The sequence below is a fragment of the Schistocerca gregaria genome, chromosome 3 (genome assembly GCF_023897955.1).
Source record: "Schistocerca gregaria isolate iqSchGreg1 chromosome 3, iqSchGreg1.2, whole genome shotgun sequence".
In the NCBI taxonomy this organism is placed as follows: Eukaryota; Metazoa; Arthropoda; class Insecta; order Orthoptera; family Acrididae; genus Schistocerca; species Schistocerca gregaria.
This window is the reverse complement of record NC_064922.1, coordinates 479,997,403-480,023,125: the sequence shown is the minus strand read 5'-3', so window position 1 is coordinate 480,023,125 and position 25,723 is coordinate 479,997,403. Positions and strand designations below refer to the sequence as shown.

The window sequence follows — 25,723 nt, the reverse complement described above, 5'->3', positions numbered from 1 at the left end:
ACGCATGGGACGTTCCATTTAGGAAATCTCAAGGGAATTCAGTATTCCGATACCCGCAGTGCAAAGAGTGTGCTGTGAATAATAATTTTGTCATTACTTCTCACCATGGACATCGCAGAGACCGAATGCCTTCACTTAACCACCGAGAGTAGCGGAGTTTGCGTGAGTTGTCGGTACTAACAGACAAGCAACACTGTGAGAAATAGCAACATAAATCAAAGTGGGACGAACGACGAACTTATCCGTTATGACAGTGCAGCGAAATTTAGGATAAATGGGTTATGGCAGCAGGCGACGGAGGCGTGTACCTTTGCTGGCAGCACATCGCCTGCAGCACCTCTCCTGAACTCGTGACCATATCGGTTGAACCCTAGATGACTAGAAAACGGTGACCTCGTGGGATGATTATCGATTTCAGTTGGTAAGAGCTGATAGGAACCCTAGATGAATGGAAAACAGTTACCTGGCGGGATGGGTCTCCAGTTCAGTTGATAAGAGCTGATAGGAGTGCAACTGTGGTTGGTAACCAAAACGTGCTCGGTCCCAGGTTCGAAACTCGCCACCGCTTACATTTTGATTAATAATCAGCATTGGCGGCCGGAGACGTCCGGCATAAGAAGTCAGCTTCATTTTCTCATTCTGACAATGGCCTTGTCAAAGAGGGCAAGGAGCGGACAGAGGTTCAATGCACTCTCTTGTCGTTGGGGTTGGAAACTGCCCCAAGGGCTGAAGAATCAGCAGTGATCAACGGCATGAGATGGAGAAGGCAATGTAAACCACTGCATTAAAAACACATAGCATGTATCCACAGAACGTGTTGCCTATAATTGAAAAAGTGTCAGGATTCGTCTCTCCATTGGCGAAATATTCCGAAATAGCCCTCATTCGGACCTCCGGGAGGGGACTCCCAATGGGGAGGTAACCATGAGGAAAAGAGTGAATAATTAACGCAAGGATGAAGTCCAAGTCGGGGGGAGGAATGTCAGAAGCTGAAATATGGTAGGGAAGCTAGAAAATCTGAAAAGGGAAAAGCAAAGATATAGTAGGGCTCAGTGAAGTAAAACGGAGAGAAGACAAGGATCTCTGGTCAGATGAGTATAGAGTAATATCAACAGAAGCAGAAAATGGTATAACGGGAGTAGGGCTAGTCATGAATTGAAGGGTAGGGCAAAGAGTGCGTTACAGTGAACAGTTCAGTGGTAGCTTTGCTCTTATCAGAATCGACAGCAAACCAACACCGACAACGATACTTTAGGTATATACGCCGACACTGAAAGCTGAAGATGAAGAGATAAAGTATATAAAGATATTGAAAGGGTAAAACAGAATATAAAAGGAGATGAAAATCTAATAGTCATGTAGGACTGGAATGCAGTTGTAGGGGAAGGAGTAGAAGAAAATGTTACAGCAGAATATGGCCTTGGGACAAGGGATGAGAGAGGTAAGATTAATTGAGTTCAGTAATAAATTTCAGCTAGTAACAGCGAACACTCTGTTAATGAATTAAAAGAGGAGGTGGTATACTTGGGAAAGGTCGGCAGATATGGGAAGATTTCAGTTAGATTACATCATGGTGAAAGAAAGATTCCGAATTCAAAAACTGGATTTAAGGCATACCCAGGAGGAAATACAGACACAGATCACAATGTAGTAGTGATGAAGAGTAAGCTGAAGTTCAAGAGATTAGCAAGCAAGAATCAAAACGCAAAAAAGTGGGATACGGAAGTACTAAGCGATGACGAGACACGCTTGAAGTTCTCTAAGGCTACAGATATAGCAACAAGAAATAGCTCAGTAGACGGCCCTTTGAAGAAAAATGGTCAACTCTTAAAAGGGAAATCATAGAAGTTGGAAAAAAATAGGTACAAAGAAGGGACTGCGAAGAAATCATGGATTACAAAAGAGACACTTCAGTTGATTGATGAAAGAAAGAAGTACAAAAATGTTTAGGTACATTCAGGAGTACGGAAATATAAGTTGCTGAGGAGTGAAATAAACAGAAAGTACAGGTGAGCTAAGACGAAATGGCTGCATGAAAAATGTGAAGAAATCGAAAAAGTCATTTTTGGAAGGACTGGCTCAGCATATAGGAAAGTCCTTCGCTGAAACTGAAAGCAGGGGTGTTAACATTAATTCCACTGTTAAATTCAGAGGAGAGAGCGAATAGGTGGGAAGAGTATACTGAAAGCCTCTCTGGGGAGGAAGACTTGTTTTATGAGATAGAAGCAGGAGTCAATATAGAAGAGCTAGGGATCCAGTATTAGAATCAGAATTTAAAAGAGCTTTGCAGGACTAAAGATCAAATAAGGCAGAAAGAAAAGATAACATTCCATCAGAATTTCTAAAATCGTTGGGGATGTGGCAACGAGAAGGCTATTTACGTTGGTGTGCAGAATGTACGACTTTCGGAACAATATCATCTACAGAATTACAAATGCTGAAAGAGCTGGGACGTGCGAGAATTACCGCAGCGACAGCTGAACAGCTCATGCTTATAAGTTGATTACAAGAGTAATATGCAAAAGAATGGAAAATAAAATTGACTATGTGTTAGTGTGTTTGGATTCAGGAAAGGTAAAGACACCAGAGAAACAAAATCTGACGTTGCGGTGATAATGGAAGCAAGTCTGATGAAAAATCAAGACACGTTCATAGGATTTGTTACCTGGAAAAATAAAGGAAAGGTTCCGGAATGGAATTAAAATTCAAGGTGAGAGGGTATCAATGATACGATTCGCTGATGACATTGCTATCCTGAATGAAAGTGAAGAAAATTTACATGATATGCTCAATGGAATGAACAGTCTAATGAGTACAGAATATGGACTGAGGGTAAATAGAAGAAAGACGAAAGTAATAAGTAGCAGAAATGAGAATAACGAGAAATTTAACATCAGGATTGATGGTCACGAAATAGACGAAGATATAGAATTCTGATATCTAGGCAGCAAAAAACCAATGTCGGACAGAGCAAGGAGGGCATCTAAGCGGATTAACACTGGCAAAAGGGGCATTCCTTACCAAGAGATTTCTACTAGTATCTAACATGGGTGTTAATTTGAGGAAGGAATTCCTTGAAATGTACGTCTTAAGCGCAGCATTGTACTTTAGTGAAACATGGGCTCTTGGAAACCAGAACAGACTAGCGGTACAGACGAATGTTGAAAATTAGATTGACTCATAAGGTAAGGAATGAGGAAGTTTTAACGCAGAATCGGAGAGGAAAGGAATATGTGGATAACACTGACAAGAACAAGTGACAGGATGATAGGAAATTTAAGACGTGGGGGAATGACTTCCATGCTACTAGGGGCAGCTATAAAAGATAAAAACTGCAGAGAAAGACAGACAGGGATATATCTAGCAAATGATTCAAGACGCAGGTTGAAAGGGCTACTCTGAGATGAGGAGGTTGGCACAGGAGAGGAATTCGTGGCGGGACGCATCAAACCAGTTAGAAGATGACACAAAAAAGTCCTACACCGACAACAATTTCAGAATAATGGGCAGTTGTAGAGGAAGTGTGGCTCAATATTTTGCAGGGGACTTGAAAACGACTTGTTTATGCTTGCCACGTCAAGATGATGCGTTACGGACGAGGAAATGAAGTCCGACACGATGTTAGCAGGTACCGCATGACTTCAGTCACCTGAGTGTTTTTTTACGATTAGTACTGATGAAATTGTTTACAAAAAAATCTGGGTTGCAAAATATCTGTATTTTCGGCAGGTGCCGTTTCCGTATACACCGAGAGGACGGTCTGTGCAGTACACACTTACATAGACTTCTGGAAATGGAAAAAAGAACACATTGACACCGGTGTGTCAGACCCACCATACTTGCTCCGGACACTGCGAGAGGGCTGTACAAGCAATGATCACACGCACGGCACAGCGGACACACCAGGAACCGCGGTGTTGGCCGTCGAATGGCGCTAGCTGCGCAGCATTTCTGCACCGCCGCCGTCAGTGTCAGCCAGTTTGCCGTGGCATACGGAGCTCCATCGCAGTCTTTAACACTGGTAGCATGCCGCGACAGCGTGGACGTGAACCGTATGTGCAGTTGACGGACTTTGAGCGAGGGCGTATAGTGGGCATGCGGGAGGCCGGGTGGACGTACCGCCGAATTGCTCAACACGTGGGGCGTGGGGTCTCCACAGTACATCGATGTTGTCGCCAGTGGTCGGCGGAATGTGCACGTGCCCGTCGACTTGGGACCGGACCGCAGCGACGCACGGATGCACGCCAAGACCGTAGGATCCTACGCAGTGCCGTAGGGGACCGCACCGCCACTTCCCAGCAAATTAGGGACACTGTTGCTCCTGGGGTATCGGCGAGGACCATTCGCAACCGTCTCCATGAAGCTGGGTTACGGTCCCGCACACAGTTAGGCCACCTTCCGCTCACGCCCCAACATCGTGCAGCCCGCCTCCAGTGGTGTCGCGACAGGCGTGAATGGAGGTACGAATGGAGACGTGTCGTCTTCAGCGGTGGGAGTCGCTTCTGCCTTGGTGCCAATGATGGTCGTATGCGTGTTTGGCGCCGTGCAGGTGAGCGCCACAATCAGGACTGTATACGACCGAGGCACACAGGGCCAACACCCGGCATCATGGTGTTGGGAGCGATGTCCTACACTGGCCGTACACGTCTGGTGATCGTCGAGGGGACACTGAATAGTGCACGGTACATCCAAACCGTCATCGAACCCATCGTTCTACCATTCCTAGATCGGCAAGGGAACTTGCTGTTCCAACAGGACAATGCACGTCCGCATGTATCTCGTGCCACCCAACGTGCTCTAGAAGGTGTAAGTCAACTACCCTGGCCAGCAAGATCTCCGGATCTGTCCCCCATTGAGCATGTTAGGGACTGGATGAAGCGTCGTTTCACGCGGTCTGCACGTCCAGCACGAACGCTGGTCCAACTGAGGCGCCAGGTGGAAATGGCATGGCAAGCCATTCCACAGGACTACATCCAGCATCTCTACGATCGTCTCCATGGGAGAATAGGAGCCTGCATTGCTGCGAAAGGTGGATATACACTGTACTAGTGCCGACATTGTGCATGCTCTGTTGCCTGTGTCTATGTGCCTGTGGTTCTGTCAGTGTGATCATGTGATGTATCTGACCCCAGGAATGTGTCAATAAAGTTTCCCCTTCCTGGGACAATGAATTCACGGTGTTCTTATTTCAATTTCCAGGAGTGTATGTGGTATGGGCGTTAGGCAGGCGTCTACAAACGTCCGAGAATTATGTGGGCCACCTAGCGACGCAATTCTGCAGCTTTGCTTTGCAGAAACACCAAATGTGACAGTGGCAATAAGAGACGGCCCCGCACTCCAAGAAACCTGGGGTGGAACCTGACTTTTTGTGCGAGAATGCACTCCAGAATAAGTCACCTACCAGGCCATATCGTATACATAACTCGCCTTCAGGCGGAACCTACTCTCGTGACTTGATGTAAGAAAACGCCATTCCACTCTCCAGTCGATTATTTCACATCATAATAGCCATGCTTGGTGGTGTCATGGTGTCGGTAGTAGCCCGGGCAGAGGTGCACGTGATCTTAGTCCTGCTACAATCAGAGTTTCCAAGGGTCCTTGGTGAGACATCAACTACTACGTGTGCCCATATTTCTTCTCTGGATGATGTTCCTTCTAGACGTGCCTCTGAGCTACAAGTGTGACTTGCACAGACCACTGCTGAAAGGTGCATTACACAAGCGGTACACTGTGTCGTCGTCAATACATCGAGACGTCCCTCCAGCTTCTTGCAGACCCACCGTGCTACGGAATTCAAATGGCATGAGCTGTTGAACAAGCTTATGTACCCATTGGAGGCGCATTGGTGCACACTAGAATGAATGCTGGAGAGTCTTTTCGCCTCTGCATTCAACACACTAAAAGTCCTCAGCATGCACAAATTATTCCCTGTTGCGGCTGAAAACAACGTCTGAGTGTGTTGCATTTGTTTCAGGCAGTGTATGAACAGTGAGTTAGGCGCGAATGTTGTGGACTTCCTTCTGGACCAGCTTAAGTGAGGCTACCTAGTGCGTGCCATTGCGTGATACCCGGCCTGACTCCCAAGGTCCCATTGCCATTGTGGATATCGGCACGTTTATGCCGGCAACCACTAGATGCAGGCATAAGGCGCCCGCCGCTGCCCTGTCGCGCCACGCCGCGGTGCCGACACGCTCCTGAGTCAGCAAGGACATCGTCTCCGCCAGCTGCTCTTGTGCTGCCGTGCCACGCCACTTTCTCGGCATTCGTTATGCACTGCCCACTAGTTACTGTTGTTGTCTATGTCGCTGTAGAAGACATACCGTGTTGGAGGAAAGAAATAATAAATAACATTTGGTTGAATAATCAGACTTTTTACTTGCCGTGGTAATGGAGAACCTATCCCACAATTTTCCACATACGCAGCTTTTCAGGCGGAAGTGTTCATTCTGCAACATTATATTTCGTAACATGAATGTACCGACAAACGGTTAAAAATATTTGTAAATATTTGAACTTACAAAGCCCAAAGAGACGAGTGTTTTGCTCTGTAGGAAACGTAAGTAGGTTTTTCATTTGCTAATATACTGTAATAAAAAAAGGAAAGGAACAACACACCACGACGGAGTTACGGAAACTGGTTGCAAATTCATACGGGTGTCGACGGAAATTGCAAAATTGTAAACTTTGGTGGTCGACATTTGAAAGAAAGACGCTGCAGTGCCATTTCACCACGCAGTTTGCATGGATGTTAAACATGGGCAAGTAGGTAGTACGGCACAACTATTTTTGCGAATTTAATTCCATATATTCAACTGGACGGCCACTATGCCTCGCATACAGGCGCGAGAACATTATGCAGGTGTCAACGTTTGGAGAGGACACGTAGTTTGTCTCAAAGAAGTAGGTTAGAGTGATTAGCGCATCATCTAAATAGTAACGGTCAAATTATTCGTCGATGTTGGCAAGAGTGAGTGAACTATAGCAGAACACAACGCTAAGACGGAAGACGTCGTCAAAGACGCATGCAGAGCCCCAAAATTCGTCATTAACGTTGACTTGAAGTGCAGCTGGTACTTCAGTGACCACAAGGACGATTAACAAGTTGCTCACAGAAAGTGTACTCGGCTCATGGCGCTTCTAGCGATGACTACCATTGACTTCTGTACACCAACAAGTCCGTTTACAGTGCCACATTTGGCCTAGAAACACATTGACTGGACTAGAATTGTCTTCAGTGAAGAATCCCGCTTGAAACTGAGTCCCGATGTCCAACGTAGCAGACTCTGGAGACGCCCAGGACAGCAGTGGGATGCCAACTTGATAGTCGGCTGCCATACGTCCTGACATCCGGGACTATAAGCGCACTTTAATTCTTCCTGGTAAGAAGCGTATCCTTTTTTCAGTAATTTATGCTACCAACATCAGTAACAAGACTGCCCAGGTTCTCTAAAAATAACCACAAACCTAAGCTTTCAGTGGTTGGTCTCGCCTTCCTCCCTAATAGCACAAGTTTAGCATATTGGACGAAGACATGTAGATACTTTCCTCTGCAGAAGAAGACTGCTCGGTTGCCACTTTCAAACCTCTGACCAGGTGATATTCCACTCATTCCTTCTATATTTTTTTGTACCTGTAGCCTAATTATAAACTCTTAGCTCAATTGTGCCATTGTGTGCGCACGCGCGTGTCAGGCGACTGGCGTCCATGCTACAGATGTGCTCTCTACATTGCCGGCCTTGTGACCGAGCGGTTCTAGGCGCTTCAGTACGGAACCGCGCTGCTGCTACGGTCGCAGGATCGACTCCTGCCTCGGGCATGGATGTGTGTGATGTCCTTAGGTTAGTTAGGTTTAAGTAGTTCTAAGTCTAGGGGACTGATGAACTTAGATGCTAAGTCCCATAGTGCTTGGAGCCGTTTGAACCATTTTCTCTCTACATTTCATGCTCAGGGCGGCTTTTGTTATGGCTGTGCTGCGAGCTAGATGCCAGTGTCTGTGCTCTGAGGCAACGTTCCGGTCGATATGAAATATCTTTCAGTCGAGTTTTCGAAAACTATTAGGAAAAAAAATGAGTTTGCACATGTTATAGTCTCATATCTTTACCTGATACTAACTGAATATTTACGGCGCTGCACAGCATTCAATGAAACATTGCACGAAATTTAAAAGGTTTTGCTCGGATAAAAACCCGTTGCGTAAACTTTGCATATGGTTGATTTTAGCTCCTTCTTTACCGTAATTGAAAAGTAGGTAATTTATCGAAATTTTATTTAAAATTTAGACCAGAACGATATTTCATTTTGTTCTCGAGTTTTTTATCCGCGCCCATTCACGTCCTCACGCATCGTGAATCATGTGGTCACACCAATCATCATATCTCATAAACGAGTCAAGAATCGAAGCGTGACTTTCTCCAAATTTTTGCTCGCAATGAGGCATATGTTTTGTTTGATAAGTACTTGAAACGTTTTCATTCACCGAAGATATGGAGGTAACACGTCCACAGCAATGAGAGATCCGCGTCTCAGGGCGCATACACACGCCCACAGAAAAGTAAGAAGGGTAGCAGGATGTACATACACGTCCACAGCAGGTTTAAGTGTATTAAACGCCATCCAACAGTATTTATGATGTGCTCCACTCTGCTCTGTGCCATTTGCTTCCATGTTGTGCCAATTAGCGAATAACTTAAAGAGCAGTCGCTCTATGGTGTTTAAGAACGTTTTCGCTGTTTGTCTACTGCCGCAGAGGTGGTCCATTAACTATATTCTGTCTGCATACGGCTATAATAGTAAATTCCGACAGAAGCTTTATGTTAAAACGGGGGGTGAAGTAGTGTTCGCCACAACAACGTCAGCGTCATATCCGTCCTTCGCGATTTGGTATTATGTCACACACAAATCGTTGAATATACCATTATATTATCCTATTATGTTACTATTCACAACCATCTTCTTGCCGTATATGCTGCGATATCATTAATTTATACATAGCACTTGTAGGATTCACCTACTATTCTGCCTCATGAAACTACTCTCTAAATGTATGTGACTGATAGTTCTACAAAGATTTTCCTAGGTGGAGTGCAATATTGGCCTGAAGGTGACAACTCGCCAGTACAGTGACAACAAGGGTTATACTATGCGATAAGATGGTTAGGGTTGACTGTTTAACATTGAATAAAACTTCATGAAAAGCATGGTAACTATTCTGCCAAAAACTGATTTTCACTTGTTAAGAGGCACATGTGGATTGTGACGTTCATTCTGCAAACATTTTATAAAGCATTTGTCGCCTCTTTGATGTTTATTATTAAGATCAGGCACTGCGAGTTCAAGCCAGTAGGCCACGCTTGGAAATGAACTTGCAAGGTTTGAAATTAGTCGCCTAATATAAGTATTAAACTATTAACAGTGTCGTTAATAAACGATTTATAGAATTTAATAAGGTTTCCTGTCAATAAAGTGCTGAAATTGAAAAAAAAAATACCATAAAGCTTGCGTAATACATCATATATGTCAAATGACAAACCCAGGAGTGGGCAAAGCTATTGCTTACCGCCGTAGAGATGTAAATTATGCAGACTACAATAAACTTCTTACGTCTTCCTTGGCTCAAGAACATGGTATTGCCACGCTGGTGACCACTATATAATGGATCGTGTGTTTGATCCCTTACACATTGACTTGCACCTCTTTTCAAGTACTCTGTTATGGAATTAAACACCATCGCTTCAGCAATTATTAGTAATTCCTCAGCGCTATTGCTGCTGTAATCACGTTAATTCATTTCTGTTTTCTGTGAATAACGTGTGTTACAACGTCGATATCTTTGTCTCTCTAAACCGACACTGTCATGTTGTCACACAGGTATGTTGAGGTGGCATATCTCATAATATCTACAGCTATTTTCTTTAAGTTTTGCTTATTGGAAGTCCTAACAAGAAAAACTTAGCTGAGGGCTTGATACTAAGAGTATATTTCAGCTGAGGTAGCATCACGGGTTGGTACAGTATGTAACGTCATTTTCTGACCCACTATATATTAGAACTCAACAACTTCCACGTATACATCTATATATCGGTAAGTTAGGGACAACAGCATCACTTTAATATGAGTTGTGGCATTTTTCTAGCATTTATAGCAATGGGAGGGCGGTCATACGAAGTCTTGCATTTGATGTTAGGTATAGTTTGATCGTTCGTTATGCTTGCAAGGTACATGAAATTGAGTTTTGTAGCGGTTTTACTTATTTATGATTAACATGTATTTTCATGAGTTATACAGACAATTTAGATGTGAGAATATTTAATTTCTGGTCCCAAAGTATGAGATGTTTCACAATATATGATACGAAGTTTTATTTCTTTTCCGAGACATTGACGCTGATACTGTCTTTGGAAATGTCACCTCTCACTGATAGCATCTTTGTACGTGTTTTTACAGGTAGTCCAAGTCCTTCTGGACCTTAAATGATATTTGGTAATAAAAGCACCTTATGTCTTACTTCCCTAGTAAGACATTTGTGTTGCTTGCGTGTTTGTGGTGATGTAGTTGGTTACAAGTTTTATTTTCCTGAACAAAATTTCCAGAAAGGCAACTGCACATACTGAATACACTTTACATTTTTAGGTATCATTTCAATGCGAACGTCGCAGTTTTCAAGTTTATGACGTATTTTTGGAATACTGTGAGCAATAATATAGGACAAATACAGGCTCTCATACTTGTAGAGACCCTTTTGATTCCAAACTCCTGTTGTTTACATAGCATCCTGTAGGCCTTTGTCGTTGTAACAACGGTAGTAATTTTCAGTCAATATTATCGACTATAGTTTTTAGTGAGTAACACGCTGCCACTCTGATGCGAATTTTAAGTGCGAAGAAATCGAAGAGTGATAGTAAGAAATCGTGTTACAAAAATCGAACATAGCTCGATTTTAAAGTGCAGCCCTCTGCTGTGTTAGTAAAGACTTATTTTCTACAGTGCAGCCACTTCTCACCCTCATGGAAAGGTGCTTTAGATCAGTTTAAATCTGTGAATATGTATGTTGAGGGTATGTTGTGACTTACATCAAATGACGGTCTAATAAGTTATATTCATTCTGTCTATTTACCTCATTAGTGTAGTATTTTTAGCTAGCTCATATATTTCTGCAGTGATAAGCCTGGTAAGATTAGTTTTATGACATCCGATTATTAGCCGTAACTTCTAAAATTTAAATTGTTATTAGACCTTTAAAACTAGCATTGGGGTGCATACATTAGAAATATGGCCACTAATTTGGAAAATATGTGTATGTGGTCATTAACTCACGTTTTATTTTACATTGTAGATATCTTTTTGCAATATCGTGACATCACAGTAACCGATTTGAGTCTTACAGCGTCATTCCATGTATTAATCTCAAAAAGCAATGTAGTCATCGCACTATTAGCATTGCTGACGTATTTCACAAACATTTTAGAATTTTTTCAACGTCTTAAATGAGGTAAATAATTCACCAGTCTGCTACATCTTTTAACTGTGAAGGAATCGAAGAGTGGTAGTAAGAAATCGTGATACAGAGATCGAAAACTTCTCGATTTTACAGTGCAGCCATTTGCTGGTGTCAGTAGCGACTAATTTTCTACAGTACAGCCATCTACTGGTGATAGGAGCAAGTAGAGTGTGAAACATGAGTTGCTTTTACTTCACATTCAGGTTTTGTGGCGTAGCATTCAAGGTAAAACACGTTTTCAACAAATACGAACTCCTATTTCATTATTTATACTTATAAGCAAATGTAAGTGCTGCTTTTTAATTGTCTGTAGAGTAATAAGTTATGTACTTGTTCCAATATTCAATGGCAAATTATTTATAGCGTCGAACGAAATTTGGTAATGTGATTGGTGAGCCAGTCTTCAAACGAATTTTTGTGAATCGGTAGTGAAATGAGGAAGAAATTTGCGAGAATGTGCATTTGGAGCACAGAATTGTAATTTAGTGAGACGTGGACAGTGGAAAAACTGGAACAGAAGAGAATCGAAACATTCTAAGAGTGCTGCTACAGAAGAATGTGGAAAATTAGGTGGGCTGGTAAGGTAAGGTAAGGTATGAAGAGGTTTTCTGCAGAAACTGTGAAGGAAAGAACATATGAAAAACTCTCACAAGAAGAAGCGAGAGGATAGTAGGACATCTATTAAGATGTCACAGAATAGTTTACATGGTACTAACGGTAGAGGATAAAAATCTGTAGTGGAAGACAAAGATTGGAATACATCCAGCAAATACTTGAGAATGCATATTGCTAGTGCTACTTTGAGATGAAGAGGCTGACACAGGAGAGGAATTCATGGTGAGTTGCATTAAGTCAGTCAGAAAACTGAAGAAATGGACGAAGCACCATGAAGAAATTACGTGAATAGAAAAAGACAAAGGATCACAAACGAATTACCCGAAGAACGGAAATCCTTACATGTAATGTACATGTACAGGCAAGCAAATTATTACAGTTTCAGAAAAAAATGATCATTTACTCCAGCTAAAGAGCTTCACAAATTGAGGAAGTCAATAATGCGTGGGTCCAACTCTGGCCCTCATGCAAGCAGTTATTCAGTGTGACATTGATGACAGAGTTGTTGGATATCCTCCTGAGGGATATCGCGCCAAAATCAATCTAAATGGCTCTTTGGATCGTCGAAATCTCGAGATGATTGGAGGGCCTTGCCTATGTGCTCCAAACGTTTTCGATTGGGAATAGATCTCGAGGCCGTGCTGGTGAATGTATAGTTTGGCAAACAGAAACACAAGCAGTAGAAATTCTCGCCTTGTACAGGTAGACATTGAGTTTCTGAAATGTAAGCCCAGGATGGCTTGGCATGAAGGGCAACAGAGTGGGGTGTGGAATATGGCGACGTACCATTCTGCTGTAAGGGTGCCATGGATGACAACCAAGCGGAACTTCTGAGAAATGAAATGGAATCCCAGATCATTCATCACTCCTTGGTCAGTGGGCGACTGTTAGGTTGATATACCACCACTGTCCAGGGCATCTCTAGACATATCTTCGCTCTGGAATCTCATCGTCTGGAGTACAATTGTTTTTAGTGATGAATCACGCTTAGAATTGAGCCCCGATGACCAACGAAGACATGTCTGCAGGTGCCCCGGGCTGCGCGATGCACGTGATGTCGGGACAGCTGCCTGAGACGTCGGCCGACTGCTGTTGCAGAGATCGTGTCGGCGCACGCGGGGCGCCGTATCGCCAGCCTGATCGGTGTGGAGGGCGGCCACAGCATCGGCAGCAGCCTGGCTGTGCTGCGGGTCCTCTACACTCTGGGCGTCCGCTACATGACGCTCACGCACGCCTGCCACACGCCCTGGTACGTCACCACCTCCACACCTGCCTGCTGCATTGTATTATAGGGCTTTGCCTCAAATCGAACCGTGCTACATGCATTCGTATTTGTGGAAATAGTATAGGGATTTCAGAACAGTAAGTAATACATGACGTAAAGAATTCAGTACGTTGTGAAGCAGCCAGGCGGACAATCAGAATCTGTGAAGTTGTTCGACTGATGTCAGGGAGATTATGGATTTGGTTCGGTGAAATCCCCCTCCATTCGAGTTTGCAAAGCATGAATAGTGCTCGCTGGAGGACCGTTACTTACTCCTAGCCATCAACGCGCGAAAATAGAAAATGTATGCTAATACACGATGAACCACTTAAATGTTGCACCATTTTGATTTCGTGAACTGCTCAAGAGAAGAAAACAAGGATTATGGTAAATGATAGGAGATAGTGGGGTTCTTATTTCTTGCAGGAATTGAGGTATTGAAACAAGTCTATTTTCCCTGTGGAAGGATATATGTCATAAAAAATGACATTTGGTAACTCTTGAAAAGCAAGTGCAGTGACAGAACGTTTGTTAATACTGGCGTTGAAACTTTTCGCTGAAGTATAGGAGATAAGTCCAAAAACTGAAAGGCAAGCCGGCCGATATCGGTTATTGTGGTGTAAACCACGACAAATTTGGCTCTCAAGCCGACGGAGCCAGACATATTTCGGCACCTTTCTGAGATCATCAGTAGATGTTTTCTTAGTAAAATGCATATATGTTTTAAGAAAATAATTATTGAAAAACATATATGACTATAATCTCACACTTTAGAGAGATATGTTATGTTGGACCTCCGTCTTTTCTTCATCTGAGTGGTAACGTGTTTGCCTACCATGCAGCGTGCCCAGCAGATTTTCTCCACTGGTGGACTTGGTGGTGTTTTGTCCTCATTACCCTTTCATCATCATCACCGACGAACAACTCGCCCAATGTGGCGCCGACTGGAATGAGACTTGAAACTCAGCGGCCAAACTTCCCCGGATGGTCAACAATGCCCCACGATCGTTTCATTTAATTTTTTGTTGGACCTTCATTACATTATTATGCAGATCGCTATCTGCAACTAGATGAATTTATTATTATGAGACTCGTAGGCTACTTAACGAATCAGTTTATCACGAAGAGTAATTTGAAGCGATTGTCTCTTATTCTTCAGTCTCAGTTCTACATGTACAATACATGACGTGTTTTGATCTCTCTGATCTATGTGCAAGTAGTTTAGTCAGCATCCCGTCATGTCTATCTCAGACCCTCACATCAGAGTACTAATTGCAACAGCAGTCTGTCCTTCCTATGTCATAACTTTATATCAGGGTACTGTGTTGTACTTACATGAGCTTCTGGTGGGCTGTTCATGCAACTACGTAGATCTGAAGCCGATCCGCAGAGATCGTATTATGTCCTGTATTAAAAAAAATGTGTATATGATATGGAAGATAAATGAGATTTGTTTAAAACATCTATACAGTTGCCATTCTTTCGTAAAGAATTTGTCGGTTATAGTGAAAAGTAATTTCGTTTTGTGACCGTATTTTCCGATTAATTACTGTTGTTTTTGTGACCCCTATTGTTATCTGTGTGATCGCCTACAGTAGATATACACACGGAACACGGAACGTGTTTCTACTGAACAAAACGTATAAGTTAAATCCTGTAGCGTGTTCCTGGAACTAAGCAAAGTAAGGAACTGAACACCATAAGGAACTGTTACGTTGATGTATTTGGTCGTATATAATTGTAATATACTTTGTTTGTCGATTAGCTACCAGAGACTACTACGAATACATTGAATGCACAGCTTCAAATAGATCACATAATAATACGCCATACACAAGAATTTATTTTGAATTCGACCCATTTCCCTTTATACCCTAGCCATTATCTAAAGAAACCGTCATCTTCTGCATCTTAAGAACTCAACCAAAATTGGAAACACTTGCAGTTACTCCAAATTGTTTTTTTCTGGCACGCCTAGTTAAAGAAGCAACTGACTATTAGTTACCTGGTGACAACATTCACAAACGAAATGGAAAACAGACACTTGGGTATCTTCTACTTCTTTCAAGAGGCTAAGGCTTGTCCCTGGGAGCACTGCCTCCATCTTCAGCAGTCCTCCTTATCTGCATATATCACGAACATCCCCTTTAAGTACGATAGTAAACAGCTTACTTTTGACGCTGTCAGTACTGTTTTGTAAGACCTCTATTTTTAGGATGTCATCGAGAATGCCTTCTATACCCGTTGCTCTATTTGATTTTGACTTATTAACTGCACGGAAAAACTCTTCTGTACTGTTGTCATTAATGACCGCTTGCTCTTTTCATCAGCTAGTTTTCCTGTTCAATATACTCAACTAAACTTCCAATTTCTGCACCGCTTTGCAGGTCTTTAACATCCCTTTCTATCTGTCAATTACATCTTCTATGTAAAATAGCAGCTTCCAATGTTTATCTCTGACTATGTTAATCTTGGTTATCTCTAATTTCGGAGTAAGCTTCATAAACCCTCCAATTTTTTAAATCGTCTTCTGTTGCTAATTCTTCGCTGGTAACTTCTCTTTCTCTAAACGGAACATTATTGTTACGTTGTTTTCAATTGCTTTATACTCAATAAATCTTTTTATTTTAGTCTGTTCCTTTTGGAAATGAATTCCAGTATTGGCTCATCCAACGCTTCCTGGGTTCTAACTTCTTTATTCCCAATACATCTGTAATTAACTCAGTTATAAGTGACTTGATGACGACCGATTTTCTTCTTTCCTCGTCTGATTCTTATGCTGCATGCTTGAATTCCTGCACAACTTTGGACCCTTCAATTGAGCGCCAGAAGGCTATAACTGAACGTGGTTTTGGTTACTTAGTTCTAAGAAAAAAGTGAACTGAGAAGAGCACAGATTACGAACTGTTAGTGTAAGGTCGGGCTTCTTAAAGGAAATCGTCCGTACCACGCTCATGTTTGTTACAACTCTGAACACAAGGTAAATATAACCACTAAAGGTTGAATACAAAACGGACTTTTACTTTTTGCGAGAGCTGATATGTAGAGAGTTCTGACCGCGTTGAGGCATTTAGCAACACCAACAGTGTCCTGAATTAGTAATTACCCAAATATACTGTAAGACGCGTACTGTATGATAATACTAATAGCGTTGGGGAACGAGCCTGACAGTTGTGAGTTGCGTTATAGGTAAACAGTGCACGGTACCATAGCGTGACCTGTAGCAAACCATGATTGTATTTTAACTTGTCTTTGCATGAAGCTCAAAGGAAGATTCGGAAACACGGGTGTATTGACACCAGGTTTGCTAAGACTTTTTCTGGTAGAAACAGTACTCCTTTACAGAACAAGCAGATTTAAACTAAAGGTCATAAATCAGCTTCAGATTGCAAACCAAGTACAAAAGAAAGATATCACTTTACGGGGCGAATAAAGTAATTCTGTACAAGAACTAAGTACGTGCAAGAATCGAAATGACCTGTTACTGATTGAGTGAAGGGTTCAGACGATCATGAATAGCATTCTTGAAAGAGACGGTGATTGCCCAGTATGAGCATGGATAGCAATTCTGACCATTGTGCGCACACGTCTCAGACCTATCCACAGACGAACTAAGCTCCGTTTTTAGTCGGAAAGCCAAGCAAAATGTAAGCTATTTACTGCTCTAATTGCAATAACGGAAAAAGTTGTCGTACATGAATACAACCGATTATATGTACAATTCTTTGCTTAATCCCAACGCGTGTAGCAATCCCACCAGCAGGTTTCCAGCAACTAAATACGAAGGCGATGTTGTTTCTAAGACAACATGTTATTAGCAAAACTGGTATCAGTACACCCATGTTTTCGGATCTTCCTATTATCTTCATGTAAACACGTGTTGAAATACGATCATGCTCTGCTACAGGGCACGCCATGATTCCATGCACTTGTAAGTGTGCTCCAACTGATGAAATGTGCTCAACCAGAATCACGAGAGACACAAGAGTAACTGCGCTCATAACATGCCACAGTTCAGAGTATACACCCTGACAGTAAAGGGAAAACAATCAGAAGAGGAGGAGAAAACTAAATGAAACCTCCTGGTCTGAGAGGGTATGGGATGTTGTTTCATTGATTACAAAATCGATTCAAATGTACAAAAATTTGGCAATATGAGCCTACTTATCAGTATGACCGCCTATGGCCTGGATGCATGCACTCATTCGATTGGGAAGGGTGTCGTAAAGTAGTTGAATCCTCTCCTGAGGCAAGCTGGTCCACAGATTTGTAGCTGGTCCTTGATATCCTGGATATTTGCAAGGGGACAGAGTTGGAGTCCCATACATGTTCTTTTGGGGTCAGTTCTGGGGATCCGTTTGCCCTCAGGAATGCCACGGCATCATGCAGACAACTCACAGAGATTCGTGCCATGTGTGGCCAAGCATTGTCCTGTTGAAAAATAGCAGCCTGAGAGGTAACACTCGAGGTTGCAGGATGTTTGTGACATACAGTTGACCGTCAGAGTTCCATCAGTAACTAAACACTGTGATCTGGCCATGCCGATGATTCCCACACCATGGCACCAGCAGTAAAACCATTGCGCCTCTCAGCAACGTGAGAAGAAAGTTACTTTCTCCAGATCGCCGCTAACTCACCGACGATGGTCATTCGGGGCTGTACAGAAGCGTGAGTCTTCGCTGAACAATGTGTGACGACATTCACCAACACTTCATGCTTTCCAGTCACGGCGTCATTGCAAACGCAGCCACTTGTGATGTGGTGATAAAGGCAGCTTCTGCATGGGACTTCAATGCCCTAATCTAGCTGCTGCTGGTTTTCCTTCTAATGGAGCGGTTTGACACAGAATGCTGCACGGAGTACGTTACTCGTTCTCGAACGGCAGGGGCACGCACGAAGAGGGAAGAGGTTACGATGTGCTTGGTTCACAATACGATGAACCTTTATTGTGATGATCAGACGTGATCGACCGGAACCATGACAATAATTGTGTGTACCCACATTCCTTTGTAGTTCAACAACCGGTGACTGACACATCCGAACGCTCAAAAATATCTGGGCATTGCACAATTCGTCCATGAGGTCCAATGGAGACCCACAATGAGACAGTGTCAAACTTAGAGTAGGTGACACTGTCCCACGCAAGCACGTCGCATCTCAGTGCCATTCACAGTGGCCACTAAACATCTGACATTGTTCACGCTCTTTACGTACCCTACCAAGCTTGGTAACAGCATGAAACACGAACAACAATAATGCACATTGGTGGTTGTTCTACCTGTCACAGGGAATTGCAGCTCTAAGTCATTTACATAACCGCCGATGGTGTGTATGTAGACGAAGTTACACTGACGTCTGACCATGTCTTCTGAATGCTTCACTTTGCTTGTAAAGCAGCGTAATTCTTGCGGCAAACGTGTGATTTGCCGCCGCAAATTACAGAACCTCCTGTGACATATCACACATCAGGCTACCTGAGAGGCCAAAGATAGTGCACAATCGCTACGAGCATATCTACGTACATGCCGCTTAGGATAAGACATTGTTTTAACGTAACAGAGAAACGAGTCGAGACGAATAGCATACGTGTTTCAATATCGGTGGTAGAAATGTAAGTTATCAAATTGTTTCAACAGTTAATACGCATAGAATATGATGCTATACTTGTCCTGAGCATTGTCTTTGCTTAAAATACATCATAGTCTAAGTCCGTAGTTGAGAAGCAAGCAGAGGTGCCAGGACAGAGTTATTGCAACACCTTGAGTTTCCTCTTCGTTGAGATGGCGAAGACAGGAGAAAACGAGGAGTGCCTACAGAGCGACTCCTTTGAGGAGAAGTAGAGACCCTTCAATCTGAATTTGACATTACCTGTCAGAAAGCGCCGTGCTGACAATGCATTCATCCAGTTCTGTTCTCCACATACGTCACAGGTAGAAGGTGGTCAGCAGGTGTATGTCACACAGGGCAACAGCATCACGGCTTTAAGTTTCAAATAGGCAATTTCGTAAGGTGGTGATTGTTCATTAGTATTAAATTTCCATCCTTCACACATATTGCGTCCATCTCTTTTCATAATGACACTTAAAAATTTAAAGTTCTAATGTTTACATGAACACATCTCAAGTGCTCTTCTTCTGAACAGCTGCAGTTTATAGTAGAGTCTGTGAACTGTTTTGCAACAGTGCACACGAAATACGTTGCTTGAAATTGTCAATAGATAAATTAATAGATGTTTGCCGATGATGGCGCTGAAATGTTTCCTCTCGATAGAGAAAATTCTACATTGGAACAGTCCCCAAACTGTACGACTTTGAAAACTGCGGATACTTGAAAAGTTTCCCATGAGCGTTCTGTCACGTCAAGATGCACATGCAAGTCAAGAACGTTTTTCAGGCAAGATATTTCATCTCCCACTACGATATTAAGTCGAGATAGATAGTTAATTATCCCATAAACAGGCAATATACACTGAAGAGCCAAAGAAATTGGTACACCTGCCTAATATCATGTAGGGCCCCCGCGAGCACGCAGAAGTGCCACAACATGATTTCGCATGGACTTGAATGGTGTTTGAAATAGTACTGGAGGGAATTGACACCATGAATCCTGCAGGACTATCCATAATTTCGTAAGAGTACGAGGTAGGGGCAGGAGATCTCTTCAGAGAAGCAAGTAGCAAAGCATCCCACAGATGCTCAATAATGATCATGTCTGGGGAGTTTGGTGTCCAGCGGAAGTGTTTAAACTCATAAGAGTTCCTGGAGCCATTCTGTAGCAATTCCAGACGTGTGGGATGTCGCATTGTCCTGATGGAATTGCCCAAGCTCCGCGAAATGCACAATGGACATGGACGGATGAAGGTGATCAGACAGGATGCTTACGTACTTGTCACCTGTCAGTCGTATCTGGGTCCCATATCACTCCAGGTACATACCCCCGACACCATTAGGGAGTCTCCACCAGCTTGAACAGTCCCCTGCTGACATGCAGGTTTCACTGATTCATGGGGTTGTCTCCATATCCGTAAATATCCATCCGCTCGATGCAATTTGAAACGACACTTGCCCGCCTAGGCAGCATGTTTCCAGTCATCAACAGTCAGATGTCGGGCACAGGCGAGGCGTCAAGCTTTGTGTCGTGGAGTCATCAAGGATACACGAATGGGGCTTTGGCTCCGAAGGCTCATATCAATGATGCTTCGGTGAATAGTTCGCGGCTGACACTTGTTGATTACCTAGCAATGAAATCTGCAGCAGTTTGCGGAAGGGTTGCACTTCTGTCACGCTGAACGATCATCTTCAGTCGTCGTTCGACCTGTTATCGCAGCGATGTCAAAGATTTTATCTTTTACTGGATTCCTCATATTCATGGTACACTAGCGAAATGATTGAGCCGTGGAAATTACTGGTATTAAGGAAAACGTGGAAGGGAGGACACAGCAATGTAACTCTCTTTTCACACTGCCTGTTCTTTACAGATTAACAGATTTGTGAAACGAATAAGCTTTTGCAAGAGAAAGCAAAACAAGAACAACATGACAATAATTACAAGAGCCCGCACCTGTATCCTGCCCGTTATCGGTTGATACAGCGGTGTTTATAAGGCGATGGACACAATTTATCTTATTAAATGCCCTACTGCAACACAAGAAAACATATAAGTGATATTGATGACAAGAGTGTTTCAATTAGTCAAACGGATGACGTAATTTTTTTTTTTTAATTTTGAAACTGTATGTCGAAAGATTCGGAGTTGAGATGCGCACCTATGCTTAAAGGTTAAACAAACTAGAGACAATTGTGACAATGATAAGGCTTGCTTCAAAGCAAGCAACCTTTGCATTTCAATCATCAACAAAGATGCGACGGGATCCCAACCCGTTCCTTTCGACAAGCTTATTCTGGCTAAAGCCCTGGTGACAGTTGGCTGAGTTAAACTGCTTCTCACTTATGGAGGCCGCTTTGAAGGAACGTTTTAAAATGTTACGTCCATGAACCATGGACCTTGCCGTTGTTGGGGAGGCTTGCGTGCCTCAGCGATACAGATAGCCGTACCTTAGGTGCAACCTCAACGGAGGAGTACCTGTTGAGAGGCCAAACAAACGTGTGGTTCCTGAAGAGGGGCAGCAGCTTTCTCAGTAGTTGTAGGGGCAACAGTCTGGATGATTGACTGATCTGGCCTTGCAACACTAACGAAAACGGTGTTGCTGTGCTGGTACTGCGAACGGCTGAAAGCAAGGGGAAACTACAGCCGTAATTTTTCGCGAGGACATGACGCTTTACTGTGTGGTTAAATGATGATGGCGTTCTATTGGGTAAAATATTCCGGAGGTAAAATAGTCCCCCATTCGTATCTCCGGGCGGAGACTACTCAAGAGGACGTCGTTATCAAGAGAAAGAAAATTGGCGTTCTACGGATAGGAGCGTGGAATGTCAGATACCTTAATCAGGCCCCTCGTGGGGCCATTTGAGACATTCTCCGTAAAGTAATAACATGTCAAGCATATCTTCATTTGTGAAAAGCATGTCGAATGCCTAGAACGGATGAACAGGTAAATTAATGTCACATTTTGAATATTGATTCCAACTAAAGTGTACGGTACACCAGTGCCACCTATCCGTACAAACCTCTACACACATCAGCCTGCTTCGTAGTGAGTTGTTTCCACATGCAAAGCTGACTGCAGTCCTTTACAGCACGGAACTGCAGAGGCGAGGGGTTTCATACGGTAATGTAACGGGTCGGCGTAAACTGTTCCGTAGTGTGTTTGTAGATAAATAAAATGCGCAAGAGGTAAACCGCTATGTACACATCAATGTTCGTGGCCAGAAATCCTATTATTTCTTCCGCCCATAGCGATAACAGTGAAAGCAAGATAGTACATCAAACATCGCCATTACGTGCAACATAGTTAACGCTTGTCTCTCACGTGCGCGGCACGTTTCCTGTATTTGAAGAGTCAAATTCCCTTTGAAATTTCTCGGGATGTTATTGATGTGATTTTTCATGTTCTGATTGCATAAGACATAATATGGTGTGTCTATTAAAAATACACAAGTTTGTGGTGAAACTAAAATTTGATTCCGTTTTAGGCTATCTCGTAGTATTTACTTTTATCAGCCCCTGCCTTAGATTCATACCCACTAACGTAGTATTTCAGTATCTATTTTTGTTCCAGAGATATCTGAACTGAAACTTTTAAGGTTATTCTAAGAACTCAGGTCTTAATGGTAACTAATAACTAATTTTATCTGAAGTAACATGATACAGTATGTCAATCTCTACGCATAACGCATAAGTACATCACTATCTAAGTCCACTGAATTGTTGTTTCGGCTTGCATGACGTGTGTCCATTGGCACCGAGACAGGAAGATAAACATATGTAGACCCATCTTACACAGAAATATAGTAGAAACGTAGCCCTTGTACTGTTTGTATATGACTAGCAGTATACTTCAAGATTTCTCAGGACCTTCTTCACTTTTGACCGATTACTGTGATCAGCAAAAGACAGTAATTTTTTTTTTTTATTTATGAATAACAGTGTACTAGAAATTATAATAACGATGCTTTTATTATGAATAATTTGTTAGGACACTTTCCTTGGTCTTTAATACCATGGGTCTCTTTTTCGTTTTCAGGGCGGATTCCTCGTCAGACCATAACGATGATAAGTTCCCACATCATGGTGGTTTGACGTCTTTCGGCAAGGTAAAGTAACATATGGCCAAGAGCTGCTTCATTTATTCATGTGGATTTCCAACTAAAACTCACTAACTGCTATTCTAACCTGGTAACTATCGCTGTCTGCTTTCTATAATCGAACAAACATTAAACAGCGAATTGTTTCAACAGTAGCGTAATGTGCATGAGTTTGAACTATAAATATTATGACGAAAACTTCTGTACTAATAATAGCTGGAATTATCATAGAGAATTATTTGTGAGGCAGAGTTACAGGTAATATGGTTTCAGACACGAGTAAGAATAGTAATATATTTGAAACGTCCCCTATTTTGATGAATTTGAGTTTTGCAAGTGTTAAGTTCTGTCTCATCCCCAGTTAAGTGGTTCATCGTATTTACTGTAGCTTGGTGTTATTTTAAATCTAGGGTGATTGTTATTAAAATCAGTGATCTCTAACGGCTTCTGCGGTATTGCTTTTGTGAAGTCAAATGACTCTATCGAAAAGTGAATAGAAGAGCTGCAAGAAAGGTGCATTATGCGCGATGGATGTAAATCAGTTGAAATGCAAATCAGGACATTCGAATATTTTCACTCGGATATTTCCGTGCATGATAGTACTACCATGCACAAAAGCGCCTGATTAACCGACTGTAATCAGTCTCCAGACAATCAGAACTCTCATCCGATGTTGCTTCCTCCGTTACCAGGTCATGACCCAGTAAAACGTGGTGTGAGGTGGCCTGTTGAACTGATGTTAGCATGGTATGTTTAAGATCTGAGTTGGATTCCCATTTTAGGAGACCATTATTAACAGGTAAGAATGGGCCAACTTCACCTCTGATAGTTTTATTATTTAAGCAAATAAACCTTTTTTCATAAACCAAATTTATTCAGCCAGAAATATAAAAACTGAAATTAAATTCCTAATATTGAAGGACATTGAATGCACCGTGGTTCCAGATCCACATGACATGTGATGTCCGTTCGTTACTGAATTCAGACGAGTCGGTTCAGCTTCGGGCACGATGGGCAGAAGTCGGGGAAAGTTTTTGAAGAGCGAGAATTTCTCTGTTTAAATTTTATTTTAGTTAATAAATCAATCAGGTCACAGAGCACTTACGTCATATTTTTATTGAAATTCAGATGCTCAAAACACTGATGCTGAGCTGGGATTTGGACCCGAATACTTCCATTCGCGGAGTTGGACGCCTTTGGGACGGTAGCGTTCAATCCGTTCGTTTTTTCCTCATGTGTCCACGAAAGACGCGTGGCTGGGTTGACGTATTGGCCGGAAACAAAAAGTTTCATCATGTCATTTCAAGCTCCAGAATGTACATCTAACTGCTAGACAAAAACACAGTCTGATTTTTTTTATGTCTCATCATGCGTTATTGACACATCGTGAGGTGCCGGTTTCAACTTAGTCACAGACGAAAGTGTTCATTACGTCATTTCGTGTTTAAACATCCCACTCCGACCTACTGGTGAAAAAGAATCCAGTAGATAACGTCCCATCATGTGTTGTCACCGGTGACTGTACGCTCGGGGGTCGTCTCGCATTCTGCATTGGAATTTTCGTCATGTTATTTCTGTTTCAAACATGTACACATCTCGCTGCTGATGAAAGAAGACAATTAACGCCCATTCGTGGCGTTAAGGTTAACCATATGCACATTGCTCATTTTGAAACTACGTCTTTTGTGTTTCGGTAACAGAAAAATTAGTTGCTGGACAGCAGCCCAGATCCAGTACAAAAAGTTTCGTCATGAAATTTCAAGGTCCGACTTGTTAAGCGACACAACAAATGAACGATGATTAATGCTTGCTTGGCAAACCTTTTAGCGAGTAAAAGTACTTTGAATTAGTAAAGAATTTTGGGAGCCAAGATATTCTTACGAAGTCTCTCATTCACAAAAAAATTAGTTTTGAGTAAGGGTTGCTGAATGATCCAAGTGAAAGAAATACCAGTAGAGCACTTAACCGCGAAAGACATTGGTCCCGAGTCCGAGTCTCGGTCCGGCACACAGTTTTAATCTGCCAGAGAGTTTCAATGCGGATATTATTTGCGTCAGATGCTAACGAAACATCACTTATTGTAATAAAGCAAGCAATAAGAACTGTCTCATCTATAATAACATGTGTCCTGATATGCGCATGTGGACAGACGCGCAACAGAACAATATTTTCTACTGGTCGCTTGTGGTAAGCATAAGAACCACCAAGAAAGCTGCATGAAACTCAGGCAGAACGTAAATCGGATCATTAGCCTACTTTTGAGCATGATAATAAATCTAACTATCGTTTGGATAGTTTTATGAAAATCATCTAGTTTCTCTGATGGCAACGTATTACATGGATCTGAATCTTCAGGTTTTGGCGGCGCAAAGACTGTTCCATTAAGTTTCGGGTGTGCAGCCGCAAGAAATCTCCTTCTTCGAATATTTGCACTGTGTAACGATCAGCCATCTTCAGAGTGAGCCGCAAGACGTCCGCTCCAGTGCTCGCTTCATACCTTTATAGTGTTGTAGCGCGCGACTGCGCACGCGGCCACAGACGAATTTAATTAATAGAGATAGTGGTTTCAATCTTGATAAATCATGGAATCCGGCACTTGCTGTAATAAACTGGCAAAGACGTCGTCACAGTGCAGCTCACAAT

At 42.5% G+C, this 25,723-nt stretch overlaps 1 protein-coding gene across 1 annotated transcript in view; it reads left to right on the top strand.

Moving 5' to 3' along the window:
* The window catches only part of LOC126354117 (dipeptidase 1-like), a 447,156-nt gene that overhangs the window by 344,747 nt on the left and 76,686 nt on the right, over window positions 1-25,723 (top strand). The window contains exons 5-6 of the mRNA XM_050003512.1: window positions 13,211-13,361; window positions 23,020-23,089. Of these exons, the coding sequence (XP_049859469.1) occupies window positions 13,211-13,361; window positions 23,020-23,089 (221 nt within the window). The remainder of the gene's footprint in view (window positions 1-13,210; window positions 13,362-23,019; window positions 23,090-25,723) is intronic.